Genomic DNA, 21,037 nt, shown 5'->3' with positions numbered 1-21,037 from the left:
TCTCTCTCTCTCTCTCTCTCTCTCTCTCTCTCTCTCTCTCTCTCTCTCTCTCACGCCCGCCCCACGCCACCGCTTCCTCGCCCGGCTTCCCCCCCCCCTCCCCCTGGCCAATTCTGCACCCTCGCGCTGGCATCGACGGAAAATGCAGCCGCCGGACTGTATATCGCGATACGATCGCATTATAAGCGGCAAGCGCCGGTTAAAGCGATTACCGGCTGCATAGAAAAACCGGCGTTATACCCGATTACAATGTGACTGCCGTTTCGCGGCGATTCACGATTCGATTCGACCGCCAACCGGACTGTTACGATCGTTCATCCTCTCGCTGTCCTCTCCACCGCTCTCGTCTCCGCGGGCGTCGATTATATACAAAAAGCTCAGTGGGATTACGGGCTAGCATCGCCCTGTTAAACGAGAACGTATCGCCTGGCACCAAATCCTAAATGCGAAACGACTACGGTAACGGAGATGTTACAGCGTCCCGCGGTGTATGATACCGAAATAAAATTTGTTATCGCGATTCTAATAGAGACCGAAGGGACTTCTCGTGATTATCGAAGAATATAAGCGGCGGATTATAGTCTTCGCCGTCTGATCATGTGGGTTCGACGTAATCGATTATCCGCTCTTCCTTCTTTGTCACCCTATTACGCGGTTCAGTTAATTGAATAATATTACACAAGATAGATGGCTATGATTATGACATTATTTATTCCACATAGAAGATTCTTCCACTCCAGTTCAATACCGATGACTTATTATTATTCATTAGACGGATGCAGCGTTGTGAAATTTCGATACGATAAATAGCGTACTGCAAGAAAGTGACATTTTTTTTAGACGCAAAGAAATTGTATTTCGCCACCGCTGCCATCGCGATTAATATAGGTCGATACGTTTCGGCGGCAGTGATTAATACGATTCTCGTAATCGGGAGGCGGTCAGCAATCCGCACGGATGGACAGAGCGGCTGCCGGTGTGATGCGATCGGATGCATTCGCGTGGCTCGAGGAGGGACGAGAGGGCAATCGACGGGACGGTAATATGGGACGTGTAACCAGTAGAGGGTTGGATCGGATCATGCCAGTCGGAGGACGCATATATCGTATTCGACGGGATTACGCAACGCGGTGCTCTCTGATTGGCTCTAATGGCCAGCGCTGCAAATGGCTCGACATCGTTATGGTTAGCTCGAACGAATCCATTGTTGTACTCGAACACAATACACGTTGCGCATTATCCAGTAATTAGCGTGACCATTTCGCGGGAAGAAGTTATATTGCGGTCCTTAGATAAACAAAAATACCCGAATGTGCGTGACGGGGGCGGGATTGTATAATGCGCCACGCCGGGGGGTATAATTAAAACAGCTAAATTGATCGTGTGAGATAAAAAAAGGCAAAATAAAGCAGCTGTGTTTTTAAATATATATATATCTCAGTATTAATAAATATAATAAATATAATAAACTCGATAGTTAATTTTAACTGAAACTTTCTAGCGGTTTATGAATTATTCTCTTTATATACGCCAAGTTAAATTAAACTCTTACCTGTGGCCATTGCGTGAAGCTAAATGCAATGGTGTATGCGGGAAGATCAGAGATGAGGAAGAATTACGAAGTGATTCGATTAATTCAGGATGCGTTCGCACGAGCAACTCCACAGTTTCCAATCTGTAAGAAACGTCACGATTACATCGGTAATGCCCACCCCCCTCTCCGATCGAAGCGGTAATATCGATCGCGAAATTTAATATCCGCAAATATCATAAAGTGTTTACGGGAAAATATGTATTTGAAAAAGATATAGTCGTATGTGCGATTTACCTGCCATATTGCGCGGCGAGATCGAGCGCCGATTCTCCGCGGCTGTTGCGGATACTAGGGTCGCATCCGTATTGCAACAGCTGTGCCACCACTTCCGTGTGCCCGTACTGCGCGGCACAATGCAATGCAGTTTCGTTATCCTTTGTCTGTAACCAAACGATTTAGAGTTATATTATATTTAGAGAGTTGTTTTTAGATATTGCATACTAATTTGCGACATTCATCAAAGCTGTTTCTACTAAACTGAATTACAGTAAATACATGGTAAAATACAGTAAATATGTTGCTTTGACAAATAATTGTATTCGTAAAATAATTTCTTATATTAGTTTAATAAAAAGATGTATATATATATATATATATATATATATATATATATATACATATCTTTTTATTATATATATATAATAAAGTGCTTAAAGCACATCCTATATAATAATCATTTTATACGTTTATAATGTAAAATGAAATTTTCATAAAATCGATGTCATGCTACTAACCGCAAGATTCACTTTTGGTACCGATGGACCTTGATTGAGAATTAATCGTACAATTTCCGCGTCTCCAGCCCAAGCTGCTAAATGAAGCGGTGAGGAACCTTTAGCATCGACGACATTGGTGGAAGCCTCATATTGGAGCAGCAATCTGACCACGTCTCTGCAAATAAATGTTTTAAGAAACATTAGAAAAAATACGATTATTTTTTAAAAATTCGATAAACGCGACATCAAATTTTTAATAGTCTAAAAAAAATATACTAAAGCACTTTTAAAAAATATTCAAGATACTGTACCTATGTCCATTCAGGGCTGCATGATGAAGAGCTGAATATCCACTGGCGTCTTGCACATTAGCACCTGGTCCTCGACGTAAACTGCAAATAGAAATATTGCTTAATCGTACAATAGAAAATCAAATTAAATATCAAATTAAAGATATTAATATATAAATTATCGTTAGATTTTTAAATTTTATTTTTAATAAATCACGATTAACTTATAATTTATCGCAGAAGATGCCAAATAATGATGATACAAAAAATAAAATATTTCTTTAAAATATAAATCTTTTTACAAAATAATCTTACAGACAATTCGTTAGATTTAATTCGCTAGAAGAATTAAATTCGCACGTATCGTTTTTTTTTTTTTTTTTTACTAAAAAACTGCTGATGATTCGATATCGAATTGCTGTATTTCTTAGTTTTATTTTTGATATTCGTGATTCGAAGAAAGTACACGACATGCGGCATGGATTCGCGGCGCCAAAAAATCGCGGCGTATCTCGGTATCTGCGCGTCCGCGCGCATACGGTTAGATGACATGATGTGCTCCGTGAAAAGGAACAGGTTCGCTAATGAAGCTTCCTGCGTCCAACACATGTTCTCATTACGTGCCTTTGTTGCCCTCGCGCGGAGATAAATGTCGCGCCCCCGCAAACACCGTGTAAACGACGGCACCCTCGGGAAAAGCGGAAGAGGCGCGCTATATAGCAGCGCTCCTCTCCGGCGACTTATGACTCCCGCCCTCTCTCGCCACCTTTCTGCTTCCTTTTATTGAATCGGATATCCAGATATTCCTGCAACGCTTTGCCGATAGAGGAATTTCTCGTTATCCCGTCTCTCTCCAAGTGGATTTGATTGGAGGAACGTAGGGGGAGGAAAGCCGGCGGCTATTCAGCCGTCCTCGAAGCGTTGAGTATCCGCGCTTCAAAGGCGCTTGAATTGACTGGATTTCGAGAATATTCCAAAAAAAAAAGATCCGAATAAAGTTTATAAAAGTAAATTTTTCTCTCTTTTTTTTATTTTGCGAGACTAAGTCGCTGTGAAAAAGAAAAAATTAAGCGCATAATCGAAATCAAAATCTTTCAAAGGCCCGTAATGAGGAATTTATTGGCGACATGAACCGAAGCATTTACGCGCAGCAATGAATCAATGGTGAAAAGCCGCAATTAATGTTTTCATTTCACAGTAATAAAATTCCGACGATCGTACGTGCCGTAAGTGCGATATTACCTAACCGACATAGTCATTCCGACGTAGTGTTGTTGTAATGCTGGACACGTAACAGTAAGTTTATTGCCAACACCTAATTAACCCAGTAAATACACTGCTCATTATATTCTCGTCGCGCTCGTAGCTAACGATTAAAACATTATGGGCGCTAGGAGGCGTCAATTTAAGAAATGTCAGTGGAAAAAAAAGGGCGACATTTCGATAATTGATAGTTTCTTTCGCGACACCGGTCATCTTAAGAAAAGAAAAATAATTCGCAATGTGTACGGTGTATATGATCGTCTATTTTTATATAGTGTACTATACATATTGTATATTCGCATCAAAGTACGTCTTAATGAGAAATGTTATTAGACAGCATAATGTTGACATTAGACGACTAATAAATGTCACAACTCGAGCACGGTATTTGCGCAGCTCTTATATATCTTCGATATGAGGAGTGAAGCGCAAAAATATATATGTTCCACCCTCGGTCTATCATCTAGGAGATAAACCTATGAATATCAGGAATTATGAATGAATTCTTTTTTTTACAGATATCTTTAACACATAAGAAATGTACAATACATACATACATACATACATACATACATACATACATACATGCATTTATTATATGTACACACATAATAAATGCTATAATTATACATAAATGTACGCCTACAGCAAAATATTATACTCAATAGTTTATGAATCTTGTGTGTGATATACGGAACAAGTATTATTGCGTAGAGGGGGAGGGGAGAGAGGAGAGGGAGAGAGCGATCGATTCGATTGATATTTAGATTCAAATGGCAATTTATAATTAAATCACTGATTACTTACTATCGTATTAGTTCCAAGCGATCTGAATCGCCGGAATCCCGCATTATCGATCTCGCAGACTCGCACGTGTGAAGGAAATGCAGGAACTTTTTCCCTCGTTAAAAGAGCGTATATACACACATTTTAATCCCACGCCCACGTGACGTTGCCGTCAAAGCATCGCGCTCAGTTTACAAAACAATTACGTAAGCGGGAGACTTTTTTCCAGTATGCGAGCGGCACATCAAAGCGCGCCGTCATTAACTAACGTCGTCATTAACCCCTCGGATACACGCACTCTAAATCGCTGACTTTCCGTAGGCGGCACGCGACGATCGACGTAAGCTTCGAGCGAGACTCTCCCCTTCATCTCCTCGAGGAACTCTTACACCATTGTAACAGAGATCAAAAAGAAAATTGTGTCGCATAAGAGAGCGATATTACAGGCGTGGCAAAACGTACGCACCACTGAAGCAAAAATGGAAATCACGAAATGGCACGAAAAAAAAATAATAATGAGCATAATCGGGCGCTAAAAAGAAGTATAGTTGTTTTCAAGCGTCTCGCAAAATAAATCTATAATCGATCGATCTTATTAACGACGTTGTACTTTTTCTGCTGTTAATTTTTCTTTGTTTCCTTGCGCCTGCGGTGCAATTTGTAAGCTTTAGAATTTCGTTGTGCTCGATCGCACAACTCCGCTCTCTGTCCTCCTACCGGAGCGCGTCTCTCACTATTTCGCCTTCTCTTTCGATCGTCGAGCCGAGATGGCTGTTTGTTTTCCACGTCCCGACAACAACGAGGGTGGTGCACAATTCTTAAAGCCATGTACACAAACGCCGTTGCGCCGTCATGCGTGTGCGCGTTTCCGCACACGTGCACGCGCGACGTGCACGTATACCGTGGAATGACCAGGAAGCGTTCGCGTGCTGCGATCCTGAGTTAGTAAAGAACATTTGACTCTCTTTTTCTACCCTTTTCTCTCCATCTCTCTTTTCTCTCAACGTTGCCCTTTCACTTTTCGTCCGCCCCATTCATCGAGTTCATCCGCTCTTCCAAGTTCCTTAATTAAACCCTGAAGATTGTCTGCAAAAAGGACATCGTACTCCCGGTAACCCCGCTGAACATTACGAATGAGACGAGGGGCGAGAGAGATATAGATAGAGGGGAGGACGATCATTGGTGGAAGGACCGTCTGTTGGACACCGTATAATGGTAATTTCTTGTTGGTTTTAATCAAGAAGTTGCATGGTCAAAATGGACATCGCGGATCAGTTTCCAGCAGCGTTAATAATCGTAGCTTTTGTTCTTTTCCGATACGAAAATAAAAAAAAAGGAAAATATATAAGCTTGTCCGGACGGCCTAATTATGATAAGCAACATCTTTAGTATATCAATCGTAAAAATGTACAAATAATTGAATAAGTAATTTTAAGTGTATTAAAAAACACTTAATACAAATGTAAAATTAAATTTGCTTTTAATATATGAAAGAAAATGTAATATTAAAATAAATTAAAAAATAATGTTATGAATTTTAATATTTGATTATCGCTTCATTGTAGAAGGATCGGAAATAATCTTTATGTATTATAATGAACGATGCAAACATACGAGTACTTGGGTTCAGTCGGTAATGGAACTTCCGTAAGTATCTTAAAAAGAAATATAAAACGCGCGCGGATGGATAAACGGAGAGGTCTTTTCGACTCCATGAACGCGAGTGTCTAGCGCGAACGCACCCTTATGCCGGAGGCAAAGTGTAGAGGAAAACTAGGCTGAGAGGGAGAAGGAGCAAAAGAGAAAGCGATGAAAAGGAGGGAGGAAGAGAGATGGGAAAGGAAGGGAGAGGGAACGCGAGCGTGCGAGAGAGAAGTTGAAAGCTGTGAGGGTGTATACATGTGAGGGGTGCTACGGCATCAATCGATAGTTTCCTCCGGCAAAGAAGAGAGGTACGATACGTGCTGACGTAACCGAATGTCCTCTTCGGAAATATTTGACGACAGGTGCCGCGAGAAAAAAAAAGAGAAACACCTGCATTTAGTACAAATTTATACATGTAGAATATTTTAAAAATAGTAATAACAGTAATCTTGAAGAAAAATATAGACACGAGTTTTTCTCGGTAAAAGATTGCGCACCTAATATATATTTAATTTCAAACATATTTTAATTATCGCAAATACTGCGAAGCAAGCAAATCAACCGGCTGCAATTTATTGGATTTTGATTATTACACATTTATAATTGGCATGAAATTACTTCCGACAAATTTGAACTTACTATACATAACATACATACATACATGTATATCACACACACACACACACACACACATACACATATGTATATGTATATATATATATATATATATATATATATATATATATCATGTGTGAGAGATATGAATATTTATACCCTATATTACATAATTCACGTTACAGTATCGATTTTCTTATGTTCTATCTCGCGAGAAGATTTTTCCTAGCTTTGTCTCTTTTACGAAGCTGTGATTAAAATTATCACACCTATACAAAGTAAAAAAAAAAAGCCAACGGTGAACAAAGGATAAGCATACATTCGCGGGCGCTCGTACACGAAAAGTGGTGCGTCCACTTCGCGATTAGCATCGCAAAATATTCTCAGCTCACCCGCCGGGATGGCGTCGAGGGGCTCGGAGGACGCTCTCTCAGGACGGTCGCGTTTTATATTGCTTTTCTGTGATCTCGACGAGAAGGGCAAAAAGGCAAGCGCGTGTGGGGGGAGGGGGGAAGGAGCGGTGAAGAGGTCGCGGAGTAACGAGAAGAAGAAATCGCGCGGGAGAAGTTGCCGCGGGCTGGCTTTGTAGTTACGGACAAGTAGTTGCGCGGCTCCCGACGTCAGGCACGAGAGACAATTCGTTAGAGAAACGGCGCGTTCGTTATGATACATTTTAGGAATCACCGACGGCGGATTGTCGCCCTCTTACCAGTCCTTAAAGGACGGTGAACAAAAATTGCAAAGCTTCCCAATTGCTTTTTGTATTTCTATTTTCTGATTTTTAAATGGTAAATGCATGTAATGGAAAATTTATCGCACATCTCTTACGCTTGATTGATTTTCGTAATAAAAATTTAATGGCCTAGTTTTGCTTTCTGGTATTATCTTGCTTGAATCAATACCCAATATCAATCTCGATATCTGATATAAAGTAACAGCCAGCCGATATCAGGCGAGAAACTTTTTTTTGCCTTTACTTATTTATACCTTATCATTTCTCCTCCAAGTTTTGACATCTATCATGGCCCAAGAAAAATATAATCCAGGATAGTGTATATTTGTCAATATCGTATTAATAATATTTGTCTATATTTGTTCTGATAGAGCTGATTCTAATAAACAGATTTCTCTCGTTCTCTCTCACTCTGAATAATAAATGGATTTTTTTTTGTCTCGTTCTCTCTCACTCCCTCGATGTCCTTTACCTCTTTGCATCGTCGCGCGATGCAGTCATTCTTAAAATGCATGAATGCGTAGCACGTGCGCACGCACGCACGCACGCACGCACGAGTCCCTCGAAAAACAAACCGTGAGCTTCTTGCGCCGTCGTCGTAGCATGACTTAATTAATGAGAAAGAGCGAGTAGAGCGTCGACAAAGTCCGTCTTTGTCGAGGACTTCGCGGCACTGGGTCAATAAAGAGCGCCGCCGAGTAGACGACGGTGTTTCACTAATTACGCGAGCGTCACTCGCTCGGAACGACACCATCGGCGATCGCGGTATAATTGAATGAGGCGAGGACGCGGCGCGATAATAAATTCATTCGGATTCGCGTTCGATCGACTCGCTCTACACGTCCGGTGACTAATCGTCTGTTTGAATACGCATGTTACAAGGCGCATTAAGGCTCCCTTTATGTTACATGACTTTACAACGATCTCTTAAATAGACTCAATAGACTCGCGCGTATTATGATATTTGTCTCTTAATATAAAACGTAGTCTTCAGAGAGAATTCTGAGATTAGAATAAAGTTAATTTAAAAATTGATTTTATTAATTAAGCACCGTGTGGACTTCTATCATAAAATACGTAATGATATTAAAATAAATATATCGACTCGAGCTGAAAATAAAGCGATTTATTTTCTAGGTGTACTTTTCACATCGTTCGAAAGAGAAATCTAAGCTTTACGTTATTCTGAAGTAATTAGACACGCGATGATATCGCGTCAAAAATGGGGCAGTGTAGTTAGGGCTTAAGCATCGCGCGAATCGATGCGAGTATCGCGTTGCTCGACGGGCGTGCGACAACCTGACAGATGACTGAACAATTGCTTTACTCTGATTTTGACCATAATGACGACATTGCCGTACACCGGTCGTTAATTTATTTCCGCGCGCGGAACTTTTTCGTCGGGACGAAACACATTCGTTCGCGCCTATCCGATTATTCGTCAGCGCGTTCTCGCGAAATAAATGCGAAATTACGGGACATTCCCATGGTGATGCACGTGTTCGCGAAATCGTTTGCAATTAGCGTTAATTCATTCGCGAAGGATTTAAATGTCTCCACATTCGTGTGGGAAAACTAAAACGGGAATCCGATCATCGGGGGTCGCTGCTCTTTCGCGGTGGCCTATTGCGTTCTTCCGCGTTATCGATGAACCCTTGAGAATAGCCACTCGCCAAACAGATCCCGCTAGCTAGCTATCGCCGCAAATAGAAAGTAGAGTGACTCGATAAGCGCGTTGCTAGCTAAAGCTCGGAAATAGAGGCAACGCATTTTTAACACGCGACTTCAAATTTTTTTTTTTTTCTTACATTTCTGTGCTTCGTTGCATATTCTTCGTAGCGTGGCAAAGAACGTAAGTGCTAAACGATACTAATTATTTCATGTTAACAGCTTAGAGAAAGACGTTGCAGGAAACATTGCATGCGGCTCTAGATAATTGACGACAAAGTCCTTGCTCGGTATCAACACATCGGCATGCAACGTCACCGAGTGTACGTGTTCGATATGATTCATGGTCACGGCAAAATCATGAGCTATTCGAGTGAACAGAACTGTCGAACGAAATATTACTGCCAATGCATTATAATGCCTAATTATATTTCTAATAATAGGACAAAACTCAACCATTATAGTGATTTTGTCTTTAATGGAGTAATTACAAGATTCAATTCAATCACATGATTGCATGAAAAAATCGTGATGAAATAAAATTAATGTCAGAAGGAAAAGAAGGGGGGAGGAGGGAGAGAGAGATATTAAACTACTTACATTAAATACCATTACACCAAAACGTTATTTAATCGATGTACAAAATTGAAATAGGAATCTCGATAACGCGGACGTGTTCGCGACCGAAATAAAGGTGGAAACGCGGGCAATGATTCGTGTAATTAACGGTAGAGCTAACGGCGAGAAATCCTGGCGAGCGGTCAATCGCGACAGCCATGGATTAATCGAACGACGACACGGTACGTTCGATCGAGCGTGAAGGAATTATTATCGTAATAAGAAGCGTCATCGTTGTGGTAAAAAAAAAAATGAAAAGAAAAGAAAAGAACGCCGGTGCTCATTCATCGGTGGGAGTTCGTTTAACCCCGTTCGCGTGAGTTTCCTCATCAAGCCCGGCCGCCGCGGAGAGAATTGCGAAACCGTGCCGAGCCGTGGGCCGGAGGATCCTTGCGGCGGAGCCTTATCGGCGAGACGCGAATATCGGAGTGTGCCGAAATGAGCGCACGGCGTGCGGTTCGATAATGGAATGCGCGAGACGATGTGTCATGCCCGTGTCGACGTACTCGGGACGAGACGGCGGTCGTTAAGTCATCAAAGGGGTCGAGAACTGGGCGAGCCGGGAACTGGGAATGAGGAAATGACCTCGGTAACGAGGAAAGGCGACAACGAGGCAGAAGTTGTCAAGCCTGGCTCCGGTGACACCCACCTTGCCAGTGGACCACTCCTCTTGGCTCGCTGGCCGAGGATCTTCTCGACCACGGTGACGTTGCCGCTCCTTGCTGCCTCGAGCAGCTCCTGGTCCTTGCCCATGGTCCATTTACACCGCGATACAAGCCGCGATGTTCGCCCGCACACTTGTCAATTTGTGTTTTCACTACGATTACTCGCGTTTCATTGATCCAACGTGGCCATCTTGGGCGAACTGACGCGCTGCCGTCCGGCGGCCTCGCGAAGCTGGATGCCCCGCTAAAGTAACGTAACAGGTGCGAGCGAGACGGCGAAGCTCGCTCCGCACTGCTTATGAATGGAGCGAGCGAGATAGCGCGAATCGTGCGTACCGCCGTTGTGTACGAGCGCCACGAACGAGCACGAGAGCTCCGTAGAGCCGAGTGTCAAATGACAGCTGTTGCGCCGTACCGATTCGCCGTCGCAACGAGAACGTCGGCTCGCATTTGGACAGCAATTTGAGCGAGTAAACACGGGATGTGCGCCGACATGAATCGAGCTGTTATCCTTCCTCTATTAGTTTTATCGTTATTTCTCGGTAACGTAACGGCGGCGTTAGAAAATACGACTACCGAATCAGTGTCTGGTAAGCGTACATAACCTCAATATTCAACAAACTGCTCCACAAAATTGTAAACAATATGTAAGTTTTCATGTAAGTTTTAAAGCTTCATGTAAGTTTTAAAGCTCATAATATTCAATTATGCGGGTACCTGCACACTATTCGAAATTTATACGAATAATACTTACCATTACTTAAAATGTGCTGATAATATCGATCTGCTCCTGCTACTGCAAACATATGAATGTTACTCTGGTACTTGATATAAATATCTAAATATCTGCCCATTATCCGAAATTAGTATAATATTAAACAATTGAATACTTACACACTTCCTGAAAAAGTGCGGGTAATGTCTGAATATCTAAATGCTCGTTTATACGTTATTTAAAATGTGTAAGTAAATATTCAGGTATCGATTATCACCTGATAACTACTTGAAACTAATACTCCAATAATTTGACAGTTTGATTTTCCAAAATGTGCAAGCAATTCCCGGATGTCTGTATACTTGTTTAAACTATTTAAAATATAAACATAACTTTAGTAACTGAAGCATTCAAGTACACTTTTCGAGATGTATAAAATGTTATGACCTAAATGTTTCAGATAGCGAGTAAATATTTATGTCAGGGTAATAATTGGATATTTCGTTCAAATTGTTATCCCAATAATATTCAAATCCCTACATTACATGTCAATGATTGCGGCCAATAAATAACAATTAATCTTAATATTTTTCGAAAAGCAGATCTGATTTTTTTATATTTATATACTATAGTTACAAGTAATTGCTATTCATCGAATTGTTTTCACTGCACTTTGCTTTAAAACTTTATTACAGAATACATAATACAGATATTTTGACGTTGGTGGATATTGTTTGTGTTATCTGTAATTTGCGCGCCTTCGTGTCGCATCAGAAATTAGATAAATAGTATTAAAGGTACAAAAAATTATAGAAATCTTTAATTCCTCATAATAAAGTAGTATAATGTAATTATTGTAATTATCTTCATTAATATCGAATTGCTTCCACTGGGCTTTGCTCAAAACTTTATTATAGAATACGTGCAGATACGGATGTTTTGTGTGATGTGATGTACGTTTGTGGATATATTTTTTGTGTTGTTTTATATTTAGAATTATCTATAACTCAGGGTCATCTATAACTCACGCGCTCTCGTGTCGCGTCGGAAATTAAATAAATATCACTAAAGATACAAAAAATTACAGAAATATTTAATTTTTCATAATAAAGTACAATGTAATTATTGTAATTATCTTCAATAATATCGACGTTCAATGTATTGTATTGCAGACAGTGGAATAACCGTATCTTTATGGAATCATAGTGAGAATGACGCATTTAAACAACGAATAAATTTAGTCCCATTTAATCGCTTAAGCATCACTGTGACAGATATTCCATCGGAAATTTGGTTTATTATTCTACAAATTCACACATTTCAATACAATGCCACGTTATCTTACGACAAAGCGCTACTTGATAAAGTGTCGAGCAAAAGTTTATTCGGCTCGAACATTGGTCTGTACTTAAAAACGCATGATGTAACGGGCCCAATACAAGTATTCTTGAAGCACGACAACGTGCACAATCTCGATGCATTGCTCGTGATTGTCACGTATGGCCGAAATGGTAAGTACAAATAATATTAATACATACACCTCTGTCCTTGTCACACTTTCCTTTTCGAGCAAAATATTTATTCGTTGGAATTAAATTCGGCGCCGCTCACAACGCGCGCGCTCTGCCCATTAATATAATATAAAATTAATGGCCATATTATATGTATAAAGACAATTGCAAGAGGACAATATTTACGCGATAAAGACCGAAAAATTATATGCTGTATTAAATTAAATAGCCGTGTTACGTTGTTCGCGATGGCACAAACAAATCGGGAATCATACCAAGATGTGCATTCGATTAATTTGCGGCGCATCTCTATTATCCGTCGCGCGTAAATTGGTTGAATAGCTAACCGTTTTCGACGGCGTACGTAATGGCAAAATTGGTCGAGTATCGAGAGAATTCATCAGAGCGTCGTTCATTGGCCGATTGTTGTTTCCCTCCGCAGCGCCGACACCGGGCGGTTGTAATATGGAATTCGATATCGAGGTATCGCCGTATCAAAAGCTCCGCGCAGAAAACGGCATGATAATGGTAGACACGCAGCCAGCCTCGATTCTCGCCCCAGACGGTTCACCGGTTCCCTGCGAAAAAAGCGCGGTGCAGCACAAGATGTACCGTCTTTATCTGCCCAGGCAGGACTTCACTCCGGATACGTATTTCGACGCGATCGCGAGTATGCTGACCGCGCACGACATCGCGCAGAACGGCGACGAGGTATCTCATTTTATTAGACAGATAAAATTCCAGTCTCCGACTATATGCCATGTGTGGAACTGATAGCGCGCTATTTCGGCTTATTTATATTCTATACACGCACAGTGGTTATAGTAATCTGCACAGGTAGAGATTCGTTAGCAGAGATTGCCGATATACTCGTTCACTAGAATGCATCTGATAGTGATTAAAAAGAATCAACGTACAATTAAGAATATTTCTTGGTAGATACCAGCAGGTGCTCTTACGAGTTCCATGAGACGTATCTACAGTGCGTACGCCGGCACAGGATCAGTTTATGCCGCAGTTGCTACTTACGAAGATTACTCCTCAGCTTACGTTCCGATCTTTACGTACGCTTGCAGCCCTCTGCTCTATCCGGAGAGTTGTCAGGGTTTGAGTGCGTTTTCTTATCTTTTCTCAAACCACCATTTTATATTTCATCATGACGATAACGGATAACATTCGAGTCTATTTAAAACGTTATATATTTTTGCGTAAAATATATACATTTCACGATAGAATTATGCCTCTCTTTTAATGAGGTAGTATTGTAAAAGTATGAATATTTTTTTTTTAAACAATTTCTCTCTGCCTTTTCAAACATGCAACTATCTCTCAGACATCGCAAAATTACATGTTAAGTGTCTCACAAAAGGTTAATATAATTATTTGTCTTTTTGTCATTTTTTTTTTTAGATGACACATTCGCAAAGATAGTTTGCGCCCTGGTCCTAATTATAGGCTTTCTGTCAATTATTATCGGGCACAAATGCGCTTTTGTAGATGATTTATTACCGAGTTCTATGATAACTGGTGTCCTTGGGTACATTATAGCAACATTATATATTGGCGACAGCGTTGCAAGTAATACATACATCAATTTTTATCGAAACATTTCAATGAAACAATATATATTTATTACAACTTATCATATTTGATTTATCCATCGAGAAAATACGCGCGATCTTAATGACTCTTGTCTCTTTCAGTCAAGGTCCTGATAGGTTTGGTATTTGCCGTATTCGTTACTCCAGCCGTATCGGCACTCTTATGTGTTGTATCGTTACGCAATGTGTCATTGGGATTCCTGTGCGCATGCATCGCATATCTCTACGCGGGTACTTCAGGTACGTATTACGTCTCGATCAAAGCCGCGTTTCAGAAAAGTGCATTGGCTTGCAACGATATATTGAGAAAGAAATATATTAACAAGTCTTGGTCCCTTTTCCAAAAGGCCCTTTTCGCAATTTATATATTTTTTATTTTGTCGTGAATCAGTAGTCAGTTTACGTCCTAACTATCGCGCTCAGTGTGCTACAGGTATCGGCAGTACTAAAACTCGTCGCGAAATACAGTGTAACACATAATATACAGTAGACGCGAAGGGATAGGGAAGGCGGGAATCGTAGGTAGCCTCTCCACGCCGCGGTGCTCGCGAAGGGCTGTTGCGAATTATAGGAAAATAATGAAAGCCAGGCTTAAAAGCGGAGGGATAGAGCCGCGCTGCGCCGCCACCCCGAAGTTAGTTCGAGTTTGGCGAAGGGATGAGAGGCGCACACAGTCAGTTTCTCCCCGTAGCTTCTATCAATGCTGGCCGCTCATGTGGAAACCTCGCCCGCCGAATCCCCCATGCAGAAGCGGCATGGCGCATTCACGTTGCCTCCCACCTTTCTCACCATAACGCCGCGACTACCCTTCGCCTACCCTCGCCCGGGGTACAAACGCAAAAATGCGCTCGTCGCTGCCGCCGTCGCTGCCGCCACCGCGCGCGGGATACGCGTGCACGCACGCACACACACGCGCGCGCACGCGATGCTGGACTACCCGCCGGCGCGACTCCCACGTCACGGTGTAACCAGCTTGGAAGATTCGCATTTACCTAATTGTGTCTCCGTTTATTTATTCTGCGCCGGGGCCTATTTAGATTACGCGATGCGTGCATGCACAACTGCACGGGAGCGGCGAATCGGGCCCAATTCTATCCCGCCGACAGATGATCCCGCGCGATCGCTGTTTACTCTGAGCCAACCGCTTGCACCACGGCAGCGGTAAAACGGACGATTATGATGTATCTGGGCGTCTGTTAATTGGACCACCGAAATTTTCGCACGCCGCAACGACGTACCGCGTTGAAATTACCGCGACGGAAATGCGTGTACACCGATGCATAACTCATTACCGGTTTCTTACAGCTTGGATGTTTTGCATTTTGGAGCATAATTGGTTATTCTGGCCTATATTCGCAATCCTAATACTTGCAATAACCATACTTCTGATGGCGATGTCCCATGCCGCTGAAATGATTGCGCGTGCGATTTTCGGATCTTACTTCGTAATCGTCGCGCTCGATTACTATATCGGAAGCAATTTGAAATATATTATTGTCACCATAATCAGGAGGATAACTATACCCGGATTTCATTTAGCGTTCGTATATCCGCCCTTTCAAAGTGCAGGTATGTCCTCGCTGCTGCTTTATTACTCGTGTAAAAATAATGCCGATTATTTCGCTCTATTGATCGATTCTTTTCAGATATAACTTTGCTAATTATCTGGAGTGTTCTGATAATAACGCGATTGATTATACTATCGTGTACTTCTTTATTGTGTTGTGAGATGAGTTTAATAATGTTTACTAATGAAAGAGTACCTTTGCTGGCTAACTATCGTGGCACTTCTGCTGGAAGTTCTGGAAGATCTCTCAGGCGGCTCAGGCCGTCTCGCTTGATGCGAGTATAAACAACGTCAATATTATCAAAAGATTGATTTAAGTCGCAAATCTCAATTAATAACGTTTCTTGTAGTATAATTATAGATAGTAGATCAGTGTCATACAAACCTGTTCTCCTTCTCGTACTTCCGTAAATATTAAAATGTGATATTCTAAACAGAGCATAAAATCACATAATGATGCACAACAGATTATATTGAATATTTAATTTGTGAATTCTTTATAGTTTTTAACATGAAAATTTTTTTTTTTTTTAATAACTGTAATGTTGGTTTTCATGTTAATATGTACCAAAGAACTAATTTTATGTTTTACGAAACAATAAAATATAATTGATAGTCGTGAATTACAGTTGTGCAGCATTATTATAAATATTTTATTATAGTCATGTATATATATATATATATACATATATATACTCACTGGCAAAAAAACTGGGCATCTATTAAAATCTAGGTACCCGGTTTTTTTGCTGATGAGTATATATATGTTGTTATATTTTTTGTAATGTATTATATAAGAACTTACGTAATGTTAATGTGGAATATAACAATATGAATAAAGAATGATGATTTGGCTTTAAAATGAAATAACATTTATTGAATCGAGACAGTGACACCTAACAGTGGTTCTCTATTTCCTACTACTTACAATCTTAAAGTTAATCACAGCAACAATATTATCTCATTATTCACAACACTTACATAGATTACTGTCGCAATAATATATTATTTTCATTAATAAATTTGTTAATATTCATACACTGTAGTTGTTATTAGTAGTATCATTACAGATAATAAGAAAGTCGCGTAACCACTTCCGCGTAATGTTGGGTTGTATAACGATTAAAGCATAAATTTCGCTGAAACGCATTTTACATACGCATAAAATTGCGGTAACGTTCAATTCGCAAAAGTTCTTTGCAAATGCAGGATTCACAAAGGTAACATAATAAATGAGAAGAGTACTTTAATCTACTATTCGCGAAATGCACAGCCTGTTGCAAGTGCAGCGCCTGTTTGCAGAGGATCTTCGTGCAGACGTGTGTAATACGCAACCATTTAGCGGATGCGTATTCAATTCGTCCCGGAATACTTCTTCGAGTAGAGAAATAGTATCGATGAACGCAAATGTTTTTATATATAATTTACCTTTTCGATTTTATACAATCACATTTTTGCAATTATTCCTCGATTAAGAAAAGGAGGTATCAATTAATGCCTAAACACGTAAGTATATGTATATAATAATTTAAAAAGAGTTAAATAACAAGAATGTCGAAATTTATTCACGAAGAGGATGCCAAATATTTCAGTCTACTTCGGATCCCTGTGAATTCTTTGAATTCTGGGCGCTTCATATCTCTTTTCTTGGATGTTTACCTCTTTCTCTATTTTATTTTTGAAATTACATATGTATATACATATAAATTGTGGCAATATTTATACAGTAACAAAATTATAAAACATTTTATAAGTCTAACACAAAGAGGGAAACGTTTTCTATATTAAAAAAAATTCTATGCGTAATTTAATGTTGAAAAAAAATTCCTCAAGGAGTTTTTTTCACATTGGATGAAATTTCTCTAACAAGAGAGAGGAAGTGGTATTGACTGGATTTAAATAAAAGTTGTCTCGAATTGGAGTTTATCGTCGCGAGATCGATTTTACAGCGGCGCTATTCAGACGTACCGAAGATTTTCCAGCGTTTTTTTTTTTCAGTTCACGCTGCTCTTTATTTTCGTTTTCTTCCAAAAATATAAATTTACTAATTTACACAGTACACTCTCCATTTAAGTGCTCTTCGCGTATAAACGTTCAACAAGTTTACACGAGCCCTACGTGACCGTGTAAACGCCGACGAGAAACGAGCGACGCTGCTCCGAGTGGCGTAATTTTACACATACTTCACACGTTACTGTTTAACACAATGTTATATCGTCCACGGTTATCTATTGGCTGCTGATTAATTGTAGAGAGTTCGTCACCTACATTTATTACGACACGCGTTAGCATTGTCGATAAAACGATCGTTACGCGCGTTACCGAGGAAAAAAAAGGAAAAACGCTCGCAAATATCTGCACATCGCGACAGAAAATATCGGCACGCACGCACAATGCTGCCTCCTGAAAAAAAAACCCTCCCGTTCGAGTTCTGGAACGATAAAATTCGAAAATATCGAATCGCTATTTTCACGCCGTTTTTTCCACACCTACGAATCAGTGACTAATTATTCGACGCGATCGTGCGGCGCGACTCAATTACTAAAAAAACGTGCTACTCTCCCGTTAGGTGGTGATCGAAATGCATCGATTAACTGGATCACGCATATACACACCAATTGAAATCACAATAAGGCTGCACAGGTGGTTGACATTTTTTCTTGCGATTTTTGCGAAAAAAATTATCTAGTTTCATGAATAACAGAATCGCCAAATTTTTATCTTTTTGATTTCTGGAATTATTATTGTAAAAATTCCACAATGTAAAATAATATATCGCTCGTGAAAAAGAGTGTAGCTTTAAAATAGCAATAAACGCAATCGCCTTATTCGCAGGATTACTCTTTTAAATAATACGTAAAATATTATGCAAAATTTTTTCATATTCTTGTTGGTAATAATTAATTTTACATGTATATTTGTCTATTGAGATCCGTTCCAAAACTCACCTCTCCGAAATAAAAATGGTTCTGCGTTTCGACGCGTTTCGTGAAATGACAGGTGAATAAATGTAGGCTCAGATCATTTGATTTTATTGAAGTTCTGCTGCTGCACGGTGTAAATAACGGAGTCATCGTTTCGGTGTGAGGGAGAACACTGAATACACGGATAAGATGTTGCGTTAGTTTATAAGGTGGATACGTTCGAACATAACTGGAGAATTCGTCTAACTTATTTACGTATTATATACAGTGATAATTATCTCTAATTTACAGTACTGGTTTTAAAGAGAGTAACAAATGCTATCTTACAGTTATCTTTATACAGCATAATCGAAAAGAATGTGCTTCGATTCGTGTGCGCGACGATGATCAACGAGTTCGATGCCAATAAAGATTTCTCGTTCCTGCGAGCACCAATATTTCGCGATTCGCTCGGGGAGGACGAATCCGTTTCCTCGGTCCATTTAGCTTCAGCGATACATTTACATTAATAGCAATAAATACCCGACGCAAACGTCCATGCTACTTGCTGCCTTCCGGGCATTACTGTGTGACACTTACGAAATCTTCCCTATGATTACGTCGTTTCACTCTTCACGACCTCATTCTGTGCCCTCATACTGCCTTACACTGTGCCTTCATTATGGTAATAACGATGGTACAAGCTACAGATTGGATTGTCTTAATCTAGAATCGTGTATCTTGGACCGGAATGAACATCATGGAGAGACGTGTAAATGAAAAGTTTCAAATCGAACATTTCGGCCATGCTGTCATCGTTCGCAAATGTGTCAAATAGTTTTACGCGAAATTTAAAAAAGTGCTATTCTCTCGCGTTACTACGTTAAAGAGGATTTGAAGCTGTAATATTGCTATTCTCGATAAATCTTGCACACCGATCTCGATGAGGTTTTTTTTAAATCTAGAATAATTTGAAATACACGCGGCGATCTTTATTGCGCGTCCGGTTGCGTTTGCAAAAGCGCGACCGGACGAATCCACGCGTGAAGAACCACTCGCATTAATAATAATGTAATAACAATATTTTTATCATGTACAACAAACAAAAGTAAACAACAGAAAAAATATTCAAAAAAATTGCAAGTTTTTTCTCAAAAGAATTTTTTTTATTTAAAAGTATAAATAAAAAATATAAAATATATATTATAAATATATATAAATATATATATGTATATATATATATATTTAAAAATTATTTTCCTTTATATATCTCTAGGATATTAATTCTACGTATAAAGTTGTCGATCGATATACATCGTTCGCAAACGGACGTAGATTAGGGGCCGTAACATCCTTTCGAGAGCAGTGTCTTTCCGACGCCATATCTGCCGACAGACACGATGGCCGGCCTCGCTGAATAAAAAGCCGCCCTCCAGGCAGCTATCAACCCCCGCAAACCGTTCCCACTCGCAACGAAATCAGCCTCATCGGAGGAGAGAGAGGCTCTACCACCCTAAACTCTCGCGAGAATATATTTCGGCGGGAGCCGCCTACGTGTCTGCGGCTCCCTTTCAATTTCCACGCGGTTCGCGGCCGCCCTTACACGAAGGAAAATATTTGCCGGAAACCGATACAACGTGCGGCAAACAATATGCGCCCGGCGCTATCCAATAAATCCGGTAATAAAGCTCCCCGATACCGAAAAACGAGAGCCGCTGTAAATTTAATGAATGCTCTTGACATCGATCGACTTTGGGAAACTGAAAAGGGAGAATTCGCGCATGTTGGACGAAGTGAAAAATAACTTTCCCGGCGCATTACAGGTGCCTGATGAAAAAGATTCTTTTATAGCAGTAAAGCTATCGGCAGATGTGCGAGAGATCGCGTTCAAATTACATAATGAATACCTTAAGGAAACTTCTTTTTTTTTTCTGTACAAACACGACGATAACTCGATGGTTCTTCACGCGAAAATTCTCGACGTGATAATGACGGTAGCGTAACGTAAATCATTTACACACACTATCGTGAACAGGTAATTACCCTGCGTGACCCGGGGTCATGCGTATACATCTACGAAATCTAGATCAGACACGAAGTGGAAGATGGGTTTCGAGTTATCCATTTGGTTCCAGCTCGAATTACAAA

The 21,037-nt window shown here is 40.2% G+C and overlaps 2 protein-coding genes across 2 annotated transcripts in view; one reads left to right on the top strand and one right to left on the bottom strand.

The window, feature by feature from the left end:
• LOC105453697 (caskin-2-like) overlaps nt 1–10,785 on the bottom strand; it is a 22,640-nt gene extending 11,855 nt beyond the window's left edge. Inside the window, exons 1-5 of the mRNA XM_011695858.1 lie at nt 10,577–10,785; nt 2,622–2,702; nt 2,329–2,485; nt 1,829–1,974; nt 1,553–1,675 (exon numbers count right to left, since the gene is read on the bottom strand). Coding sequence (XP_011694160.1) covers nt 1,553–1,675; nt 1,829–1,974; nt 2,329–2,485; nt 2,622–2,702; nt 10,577–10,680 — 611 coding nt within the window. The 5' untranslated portion in view covers nt 10,681–10,785. The remainder of the gene's footprint in view (nt 1–1,552; nt 1,676–1,828; nt 1,975–2,328; nt 2,486–2,621; nt 2,703–10,576) is intronic.
• A 181-nt stretch (nt 10,786–10,966) lies between these two features.
• Nucleotides 10,967–16,853, top strand: LOC105453698 (transmembrane 7 superfamily member 3-like). The gene is made up of 8 exons (XM_011695859.1): nt 10,967–11,182; nt 12,480–12,818; nt 13,261–13,529; nt 13,758–13,929; nt 14,229–14,396; nt 14,522–14,659; nt 15,725–15,988; nt 16,066–16,853. Exons 1-8 carry the CDS (start codon nt 11,074–11,076, stop codon nt 16,269–16,271), a joined length of 1,665 nt encoding a protein of 554 aa, XP_011694161.1. The 5' UTR covers nt 10,967–11,073; the 3' UTR covers nt 16,272–16,853.
• The last annotated feature ends 4,184 nt before the right edge of the window (nt 16,854–21,037 follow it).

The sequence above is a fragment of the Wasmannia auropunctata genome, unplaced genomic scaffold, assembly GCF_000956235.1.
Source record: "Wasmannia auropunctata unplaced genomic scaffold, wasmannia.A_1.0 LD335996.1, whole genome shotgun sequence".
Taxonomy (NCBI): Eukaryota; Metazoa; Arthropoda; class Insecta; order Hymenoptera; family Formicidae; genus Wasmannia; species Wasmannia auropunctata.
This window is presented reverse-complemented; position numbering and strand designations above follow the sequence as displayed.